The 10,919-nt window shown below is 44.4% G+C and overlaps 2 protein-coding genes across 2 annotated transcripts; one reads left to right on the top strand and one right to left on the bottom strand.

Annotated features, from left to right (window-relative positions):
* Positions 1–9,438: 9,438 nt before the first annotated feature.
* LOC110333735 (histone H2A type 4) lies at positions 9,439–9,886 on the bottom strand. The gene has a single exon (XM_021215417.1). It carries the CDS (start codon positions 9,884–9,886, stop codon positions 9,497–9,499), a length of 390 nt encoding a protein of 129 aa, XP_021071076.1. The 3' UTR covers positions 9,439–9,496.
* A 304-nt stretch (positions 9,887–10,190) lies between these two features.
* On the top strand, positions 10,191–10,616 carry LOC110334001 (histone H2B type 1-A). The gene has a single exon (XM_021215818.1). It carries the CDS (start codon positions 10,191–10,193, stop codon positions 10,572–10,574), a length of 384 nt encoding a protein of 127 aa, XP_021071477.1. The 3' UTR covers positions 10,575–10,616.
* Positions 10,617–10,919: the final 303 nt, after the last annotated feature.

The raw sequence follows: 10,919 nt of genomic DNA, 5'->3' as shown, positions 1-10,919 counted from the left end.
CTCCTTCAACTTCCTTGTTCTTAAACTTTATTAACTAAGACTAAGAATTAACAAGACAGGAGACTCCAATATTCCTGGTAACATAGTACTCAAGATAGGACTCTGAGGGGGTTGGGGGGGCGTTTGGTAGCAGTGATACCCTAGAAAATCACAAGTTTGTGGCTGAGAATGGAGAAGAGACTGGGAAGCTGTCATCGGTGCTGGGGTTCTTGCTGCCCTCATCCTAACAGGCTTCAAGCAGATGCCTGACTGAGGGGCCACTCTTTCTTTCCATGTTCCCCACATTTTCCTGGCCTTTCTATCCTGCATCACAGTCAGGGACATAAAGTATCGGCAAGAGTTGTGTGAAATGCTTGCTCCAAGGCACAGAGAATGCTGACTTTCCAGTGCAAACGTGTATGGGTGTACCCGGGAGGGGTTATAAGCATCTGAGAGGGAAGTCGTGTCAGATGGAGGGCCTTGTGGTTCACCATCAAATATACCTGTGGCCTTCCCAACAACTTGATTTGAAAGCTAAGTTTGGTACTTCTGAAAGAAAATGAACGTTGCCCTTCAGAGGGACAGACTGGTGACAAGTGACCAAGGGGCTAGACTTGCTTCCCAGGAATCTGGGTCAGTGTGCAGAACAACCAAGGCTGTTGTGAATTCATATGGCGAAGTCTGGCCAATGGTGTCTGAGGAGGTTCATAATGTTATTTTCTTCTCAAATGTAACAAAAGAGGGAGGAAATGGAAATTGACTTCTGAAATAGAAACTCCCCTTCTATTCATTTATCCCAAGGAGAGAAAATGAAACACATTTCTCTTTCAAAAGAAGTTTGTTCAGTACTATGTATACTTGGAAAACCTCTTCCAAATCCTGAAATGCCCAGTGGTAAGGGAATTGCTAAATAACGGGTGGGGTCCAAGGCTGTCTGTGGTACAGGCATCCCAGAAGGGACAATTTCAAAGCTATTACCAAAGGAAGATGCTGCAGCATCTCTGCCCTGGGGAAGGTGAAGCTTACAGCTTTTATATTTTATAGCTGGAGAAGTGGCTTGGTGAATAAGAACACGGACTGACTGCTCTTTTAGAGGACCTGTCAATTCCCAGCCCCTACATGGCAGCTCACGCCTTGTCACTCCTGTCCACTGGAATCCAGTGCCCTCTTCTGGCCCCTGCAGGTACCGAGCTGTTAAGTGTCAAACAAGCAGCTGATCAAAGCAGACCTGGCCTCTAGGTTCTCCCAGCATCCCTCAGTCCCTACTTGATACAGGGTGTGGTGGGCATACCCTGCCTTCTACCCTGAATGCTTCAGCCCAGGGGCTGGGCTTCCCTTCCCCAGAGGCTCTTCTCTGTATAGTCCAGACATTTTGGTTACTTGCCCGTTTTTGTACCTTTGGCCTCCTGGCTGCTGTATGTGGTTCCCCTCTCTCCCTTTCCCTCCCCTCTCCCCGACATGGCTCAGGGTCATGACAACTGAGGATTCTCCCAGATGTGCCTGCCTCTGGCTCTGCCTCTACCACATGCTTATAATAAACCTTCTCTTCCACCATAATTAGGAACAGTCATGTCCACTCCTTTTCTTTTTATTTCTTTTATCATTCACGGGTACCCTGTGGTACACAGATACACATCCAGCCAAAACACCCATACTCATAACAAATTAAGTAAAAAAATATATATATATATATATATATATATATATATATATATATATATTTTATTAGGTCTTGGACATCAAAGTTCTGCTTTTCCAACAAGTACTCATTTGGTAGTTTCAGGTAATTTAGGACATTCCCTAAATGTTCCTGGTCATCAAAACAAATTGAAGCACTTTTTTGTTAATAACCCTCCTCCTGTGGAGGGTTTTTTGTAGGTCAAGACCAGCCTGAACTTTATTCACAATCAGGAGCCAGGGAACTCCATGACTTAACAAATTTGGGCAACACTGATTCAAAGTCTACCAGTAAAGGTGTCCCACAGTCTGGGGCTGAAGTGGTATCACTTGGTACTCAGACCTTTGGGGCTTCCCCATCCCCCGAACAATGGTAGCAAGGTGGGTCTGTTACTTCAGAGATGAATTTAGAAAAGACCCAAAGCTTCTGTCTTGGCCACAGTGCCTTGTTTTCTTGAAGGGCTCGCCCTTGGGAAGCCAGTTGCATGTTGGGATCAGCCCTAGGGAGAGCCAGATAGCAAGACTGGAAGCTTCTGCTCCCGGTCACATCTGTGAGCTTAGAAACTTATCTCCAGGCACACAGATCATTTAACAGGCTGCAGCCTGGGTAGACAGTGTGAGTTCAACCTCAGGAGAGAGCCTGAACAAAATCACCCAGAAAAGATGTCCCCAAATTCTTGAGATAGTGAGTTCGCTGTTACTAACAACTGACTTGGAACTCCAGTGGGAAAGGTGGATGGAGAGCTGGGTCGATCCAGGGCTATTTGCTTTGGATTGTTCTGAACAAGGAGCGTTCTCTGAGCTTTCTGCACCGTTCCCATCCCCACACTGCTGTCAGGCATAGCTGTAGCATTGATCACTATTTCCTCAATGGACCGATCTTTGTACTTGTTACATTGTATTTCCAGAGCATCAAATAGAATCTGTCCAAAAAGAAATCATCTCTCAGCAAAGGATGTTACCATTGTGGGGGATGCCTCTTTCTTGAGGTAGGCTGTGCTGTGCTCTGTAAGATGCGGAGGGATCTCCTTTTCTGTATCTAAGAAAGGTCAGCATCACCACCACCATGTTTGAATAACTGAAAGTGTCTCTGGACGTTATAGTTGTCTGCTGGGAGGACTGCACTGGGCTGACAATCACTGCTCTGGGTGAAGAAAATGATAGCGCATCTGTTCATGACTTTGACTTGGTCTTAGGAACTCGACGAAGTAGGAACGGCTCGGAGACACGGAGAGGTCTGGGTCCAAACCACCCAGGTGAGAAGTAGACAGGGCAGGTTTCTAACCAGACCTGTGTGAATCCTGTGCCCACAGCAGGGAGAACGAAACCAGCACAAGGTCTGTGGATTTGTGGGCAGCCTGCGAAGCTGTTGCCAGTCTCGTGATGCTGAAGTTGAAATGCAGTTTGAAACCGTGAGCACTGATTTCTAATTTTCTCTCTAGACTTAATGAGACATGCAGAATCTGACGACTCGGTTTCTTCAGCATCAATGTAGAAATTGGGTAATGATAGATCGCTGTTCACATGCAGTGCCTGCTGGGCCCCCCTAGTGTCAGCTGTGATTATATTTGACTTCAATGGAGTGCACGTGTAACTGCATTTCAGATTACCAAGGAATTTGATACTTGGTATACAAATGTACTCGGGTGTGTGTGTGTGCGCGCAAGCACACGCGCGCGCACACACACACACACACACACACACACACACACCATGTACTCTACACGGTCTAAATATTCAACTGCTCCGTAAGACTCTTGTATTCAGAATTTATAACTATTCCAAGAAAGGTTTACTGTGGCTTACATTTTTTTTTAATGCTGAAAAGCAACAAAAGTAAAATTGCATTTTTAAGAATTTTAATAATTATGGGATATGAAGAGGAACCAGATTACTGTTTAAAATTTTGAATAGACCCAAAGAGACATTTTGTAAGATAGCACTAACTGGGTACATGTATGTATATGCATACACCTCACATATAAACATATAAATCACACATATACCACATACATGAATATATATAAAGTATACATACAAACTACACACATATATAGATATACCCACACAAACCACATGCATCACATACACACAAACTACATATACATCATAAACACTATGGCATGTACAAACAAGACATATACATCATACACCACATATTCATGAACCCAGAAAAACACTATGGGCACACACACACATAACACCACACACATACATCAGACACACAAACCATAGTTATACACACAAATATCACAAACTAATACACACATACCATATACTCACACACTCATACTACACACTTAATATACACACCATACACATTCCTATGTGCTACACACACTACATACATACTATATACACCACACAAATCATACATATAATGCGCATTTACCACACACTCATACCACACACACACCACACACATACCACACATTCATACACATACCACATAGACATTGAATCTCACTCAGAATTTGTGAAGGGAGGTGCTTTGCTCTCTCTCCCCCTCCCCCTCATACTAACTTTAGCAATCTTTTCTAATCTTCTGACTCCTCATTCTCTGGCTCCTTTTGTCTTCACCTGCGTCTAGCTTGTTCTCTCTTCAATCTCTCTCTGTAAAACTCTCCCAGTAAGACTGCCTCCTTTTCCTTCTCCGTGCTGCTCTATGCTCTCTCTCAGCTCTACTGCCCTGCTCTCCACAAACTCTACAGTAGTCCTGTACTGTACCCTCTTCTTCCTGGACTGACTGACTCTCCCTTATGTAGCTTCCCTTTTCTCTCTTGGGAGAGTTGGGCATATCCTATTCTATCAAATCTTTCTCTGATTGGTCCTATTTTTCTGCCACTCAATTAGACCTCACTTTCAAACACGGGTGCCTCCTTCTGCAAACTAACTTTACCTTCATTGTTTGGGATTAAAGGTGAGTGCCAAAGGTGTGTCTGTATTCTTGCCAGAAGAATTGAAGGTGTGTGTTAAGTGCTGAGCCACACCATACCTAAAAACAGGTTCAAATAACCTCTAACAGGCCATTCTTGTTCTACAATGATTTAAACAACGGGCATAAAATTGCTGCCTTATAATCCATTTTAAAACTTCCAGCATAACAAACATTTGATTAGAGTACTTGTCTGTGCCACAAGTAGTTGCTAATTAAAGAACAGTGGTGAGACAAACTAAAGCAAGGAAACACAGGGGAATACAGTAAGGCTGAGACCCAGATAGTAGAACCCAGTACCAAAGGGCCAGAGGTTTAGGGTTGTGCTTTATTGTGTTTTTAACATACATATGTATAGTTATCTTTTTGTAAGACATATTTTAAAATACACATTAATCACAGATGTGTCTATTTCTGTCTCTGAAATATTTTTTCCCCTTGCCCTCTCCCTCTGTTCTGGCCCCTGCTCGCTCTGGCCATAGGTTTTTTTATTTGTTTCTCATTACGGATGGTTGTGAGCCACCATGTGGTTGTGGGATTTGAACTCATGACCTCCAGAAAAGCAGTCAGTGCTCTTAACCGTTGAACCATCTCACCAGCCCTCTGAAATATTTTTTAAAGATGTATTTCCATTTTCGACATAAAAAAGAATTAAACATTAAATAATGATTTTTAAAAATTATTTCTACTATAATGATATTAATATTACAAAATAAGTAATAGAGTTTTTAAATTTTTTTTTTTACCTGAAATGTATCTTTTCCATTTTTTACTTCCAAGCCTTCTGGACCAGCAAGTTTTAAGTGTAGAATTTATAAAAAGAACAAAGCTGTGTTCCATTTTGATTCAAATAGTGTAATTAATTGACATGAGAATATATATTACCATTTCAAAATAAGAAAATGAAGCGTATTTAGGAAATACTGGACCAAAGCAAGTTGGAAAGCCATCAGGGCACACTCCAAAGTCTACATCTCTGTGCCCAATGACATCAGAGGACTTGTTAGATGGCTTGTCATATGTCCCACTCCTTTTAGCTTTGTTCACTGCAACACAGTTCTCCCTCCTGGTCTGGTTCCAGGTTCTGTCTGCAGCTTTCCTTGGCAGGTGCCCATGGCCCTGGCATCTCTATTATTTTGTGGTCTCTAATGCAATCTAGGCTTCACTTTCTTCATTCAGTGGCCTTTCTGGACCCCCATGCAGGGTCTCTCATGCCACAGGCCTAGCTTCAGCAGACTTCCTTAACTGCAGAAGATTGCACTATGCCTTTACACTGGATTTCCCTTGATAAAACCAAAGCTGCTGAGTTGTTGCCTGCTGGAACCTGGCTCAATCCTGAAATTACATTTTCATAAGATTTCCATTCAGCCTTAGGCCGTTCTTTAAACTTCTCAATCTCCTTGAGCTCCAACATTACATTCCTGGTGCTCTTTTTTCACAACTAATACCCAGTTGTCACAAAATCTATGCTCTTGACATTACCCCCAAACTCTTCACCTCCTATCTTAGACCCAAATGGATATGCATGGTATGTACTCACTAATAAGTGGATATTAGCAAAACAGTCCAGAATACCCAGGAAACAACTCACAGAACTCAAGGTTGACAAACTGAAGGGCCCAAGTGAGGATGCCTCAATCTCACTTGGGAGGGAGAAGAAAGCAGAGGTCAGAGAGAAGGAGGAAGAGGGGAGGGGGGCAGGGGGAAAGGGGAACATGATCAGGTACTGGTGTATGTGGTGGTGGTGGGGGAGTGAAGCACCAAGGGCCAGCAGAATGAATGGAAATATGCAACCTTGGAAAGTGGGAGGTGGGAGGTAGGGGGACCCTCTAGAATGTACCAGAGACCTGGGAGGTGAGTGACTCTCAGGATTCAAAGAGAAGCACCTTAGATGAAATGCCCTACAGTGGGGAGAGGGAAATTGTAGAGTTAACCTCCAGTAGAAAGACAGGGCATCAACTGGAGGGATGAGGTTGTCATTCCACGGTCAAAAACTCTGGCCCAGAATTGTTCCTGTCTGAAAGAACTGCAGGGACAAAAATGGAGGAGAGACTGAGGGAAGGGGGGTCCAGTGACTGGCCCAAATTGGGATCCATCTCAAGGGGATGCTCCAAGTCCTGACACTATTACTGATGCTATGGTGTGCTTACCGACAGGAGCCTGGCATGGCTGCCCTCTGAGAGGCCTAACAAGCAGCTGACTGACACAGACGCAGATACTTATACTCAATCAACGGACTTAAGTCGGGAACCCCTGTGGTTGAATTAGAGAAAGGCTGTAAGAAATTGAGAAGGAGGGTGACCCCATGGGAAGACCAGCAGTCTCAACAAACCTGGACCCCCAAGATCTCTCAGACACAGAGCCACCAATCATGCAGCATACACTGGCTGGTCAGTGGCCTCTGACACATATACAGCAGAGGCCTGCCTGGTCTGGCCTCATTGAGAGAAGATGCACCTCACCTTTGAGAGACTTCAGAGGGATGAGGAACTGTTGGAGGGCAATGGGAGGGGGATAACGACTGGACTGTAAAAAAAGATTAAAGATAGCAAAGCAACATCAACAACAACAACAACACAAACAACCCACACCACCCACCCACCAAACAAACAAACAAACCAACAACAAAAAAACTCCAAACTCTTCACCTCCAACAGATTTTCGGTCCATTTTAATATGTAACCTCCAGAACTGGGTGTGGTAGTGAAGCTGTGTAAGGCAGCTCTCAGCAGGCTGAGGAAGGAGGAGCCAGTTCAAGATCAGTTCTGACTACACAGGGAAGTCTATCCTAACTTTTAAAATATCTTTCTCATGCAAAAATAATTTGAGGGCAGCACTTGGAGATTTATTTTGCCTCATAACTTGAAGACGGTATTTAACCATTCTGACTTCAGTGGTCCCTAATAAGAAATCCATGACTTTTCAGAGGAGACGAAACTATCTTTTCCCTAAGATTTTTTTCATTTGGTCTCAAGAATTGTCACAAACCTAATGAATAGTAAAAATATTTATGAGTACATTTGCCATAAATGGTGTGGAACATAATGGCTAAAAACTAGCTCCGTTTCAAACTGAATTTCAAACTAAGTTAGTGCACATAAAAGAAAAACCTGGGAGTTAGCAGGACCTTATTCTTAGCCTAAGAATGTTAGCTACAGGCTGCCTAGACCATGCATGACCCCAAGGCAAGCCTCATTAGCAGTTAAGTCTGGACAACAGTCTGCAGAGGAGACTGATCTTAGAGCTACCCCATCATCAAAAAATTGGTTTTCTGTTCAGATTGTGTAATGGTTACCCAAAAATACTGACCAGACACTCATTCTGCATTGGTAATCTCACCTAACTTTTGCTGGTTCGGGGGCAGGGAAGAGGGGGAGGTAGGTATAGCAGAAGAATCCCCCAAAGTTGAGACAGCTGTGGTTTGTACAGCAGCTCTCAGATTGGCAAAGGAGGCTATTGTCACAATGTTACTATAAATAAACTTGTTTTTTCCTTTTAAATTGAAGTTTTGTGTTGCAGGATATTTTATCATGCTGTGAACCTTGGGATTGTGTTATTTACTGAAAAAACCTGTTTCTAGTTGTGGTGTGGTTCAGCCCTTAGCACACACCATTAATTCCTACTAGTTGGGATACAGACAGGTCCTTAGTATAACATCTTTAATTCCAAAACAATGAAGGTAAAGTTAATTTGTAGAAGTGAGCACTTGGGTGTAAAAGTCTGGTTGAGGGGCACACAAAGTGGTAAGACTTGGCAGAATAGGATATGCCCAAGTCTTCCAAGAAGAGAGAAAAGGGAAGCCACTTAAGGGGCAGAGAGAAGAGATGTAACAGTTTTACTGGGAGAGTTTTATAGAGAGGGGCTAAAGAGAGAACAAATAGAAACAGGTGAAGACAGAGTGACCCAGAAGATTAGAACAGATTGCCAAATTAGTATGAGGCCAAGCAGAGTAATTCAGTAAGAAACTGAAAAGAAGCTAGATTGAATCAGTCAGCTTGGAGACAAGTTTGAGCCAGAACAGCTGAGTTGAGTCAGTCAGCCAGAGATCAGAAAGAACTAGAAAGGGTGAGCTTATTCAGCAGTAAGTCTCAGAGGCTGAGAACATTCTAGGCCTTGATAAGATTGTACAGAGGCCAGAGCTTCCAGTTAGGCCTAGCTCAGCAGATGGAGTCAGTAAGCATTTACAAAATGAATAAATAAATCAAATGGTTTTATTTTCTAGCTAAAAACTCTAAAAATACCCACTCTTGGATTTCAAAAAATTATGACAATTGGGATGGACAGATGAAACAAATACTAAAAACATTTGCTACTTTCGCAAAGGATCTAAGCTTGGTTCCTAATATCCCTATGGCAGCTCCCAATGGCCAGTTGCTCCAGTTCTAAGATATCTAACCCTATATAACTATCCTCGGTAGAGGATACTACGTGCAAACATTCATAAAAACTACAAATTGATAAACCTTTTACCCCAGCCCTCAAAACTGACAGGAGTGACTCATTTTTTTTCTAAATGGGCTTGTTTGATCAACATTCTAGCCTTTTACTCATTTTGTAGTGCCGATACTACAATAGATTGTTTTTTAAGGCCCTTTTGAGAAATTGCAGAACTGGATCATCCTGTGTTTTCAGCTAAGGAGGAGTTGAGTCAGTGGTTTACTTTTAATTGAGTGATACTTCATTCACACTACCCTTAAACACCTCTACTTTCCTACCCGAATGGAAGGTCTTACCACTGTCAGTATTAACAGCTGATAGAGGTCCAAATGAAGTCTGAAGTTGACCATCGTTGATTATACCTGTTCAGAAGAAAAATTGACATGCACAGCTTTTCGTGAAAATGAAGGTGGCTCTGAAAAGAGCCTTTTTGTTTTAGGCTGTTAGCTGCTGTCACTCGTGCAGGAGTCACTTGGTCTGGGACTTGTGGCTCTCGGTCTTCTTGGGCAGCAGCACGGCCTGGATGTTGGGCAGGACGCCGCCCTGCGCGATGGTGACGCGGCCCAGCAGCTTGTTGAGCTCCTCGTCGTTGCGGATGGCCAGCTGCAGGTGGCGCGGGATGATGCGCGTCTTCTTGTTGTCGCGGGCCGCGTTGCCCGCCAGCTCGAGGATCTCAGCTGTCAAGTATTCTAGCACCGCCGCCAGGTACACTGGTGTGCCAGCCCCAATTCGCTCTGCGTAGTTCCCTTGGCGAAGAAGCCGGTGCACACGGCCCACAGGAAACTGCAAACCTGCTCTGAAAGAGCGAGACTTGGCCTTGGCACGAGCCTTGCCACCCTGCTTTGCACGGCCAGACATGACTCTTCAAAAGCCTTAAAGCGGTAAATGAGGTCCCCCTGTCCACGCCTATTTATAGTCTAATGGCAGCTTATACTCACCACCTGATTGGCTGATTGATGATGGATTAGCCAATCAGAAAGCACTGCTTGAATCCCCTTATTTGCATGCACCCAGCAATTATTATCCAATCAGATTGCATGTTCCCATACGTCATCCATGGTCCACGCCTATAAATACCCTGCGTCTCAGCCTCAAGCAGTGTGCGTTTTCTCAGCAGTTGGAACTGTTTTGAGACTTCGGAGTGGGGAAGGTTACTTGCACGATGCCGGAGGTGGTGGTAAAGGGCGCTACTATTTCCAAGAAAGGCTTCAAGAAAGCGGTCACCAAGACCCAGAAGAAGGAGGGCCGGAAACGAAAGAGATGCCGTAAGGAGAGCTATTCCATTTACATCTATAAGGTGCTGAAGCAAGTGCACCCAGACACCGGCATCTCCTCCAAGGCCATGAGCATCATGAACTCCTTTGTGACCGACATCTTCGAGCGCATTGCGAGCGAGGCGTCCCGCCTGGCTCATTACAACAAGCGCTCGACCATCACGTCCCGGGAGATCCAGACGGCCGTGCGCCTGCTGCTGCCCGGGGAGCTGGCCAAGCACGCCGTGTCCGAGGGCACCAAGGCCGTCACCAAGTACACCAGCTCCAAGTGAGCTCTCAGAGCTTACAACAAACCCAAAGGCTCTTTTAAGAGCCACCCATCTCTTCTGTTAAGAGAGCTGTGCTTACTCGCTGGTCCTACACTGCGGTTGGGTATGCGGGCTCTTGACTAGCAGCACCTGGTTCAGCCTGTACTTAGGGCCTGAGTCTCGCTTGCCATTAGAACAGCTTTTCAAATGTGGCTTTCAGAGGACCACACAACACCAAAGTGATTCAGCGCCTAAAGCCGAGAGGGCTCACTGGCCCGATGTCTTTGTAGTGAGGGTGTCAGGCGTTAGTTTAGCTGGAAATGTAAGTCGATAGGGCTGCCTTGTAGTCTCAAATGCTTCGTAGTGTAA

Source organism: Mus pahari, chromosome 16 (genome assembly GCF_900095145.1).
Source record: "Mus pahari chromosome 16, PAHARI_EIJ_v1.1, whole genome shotgun sequence".
Lineage (NCBI taxonomy): Eukaryota > Metazoa > Chordata > Mammalia > Rodentia > Muridae > Mus > Mus pahari.
This window is presented reverse-complemented; position numbering and strand designations above follow the sequence as displayed.

What these genes read in the sequence shown, in the direction of transcription:
- LOC110333735 (XM_021215417.1), bottom strand. Translation starts at nt 9,886, where the DNA reads ATGTCTGGCCGTGCAAAGCAGGGTGGCAAGGCTCGTGCCAAGGCCAAG.
- LOC110334001 (XM_021215818.1), top strand. Translation starts at nt 10,191, where the DNA reads ATGCCGGAGGTGGTGGTAAAGGGCGCTACTATTTCCAAGAAAGGCTTC.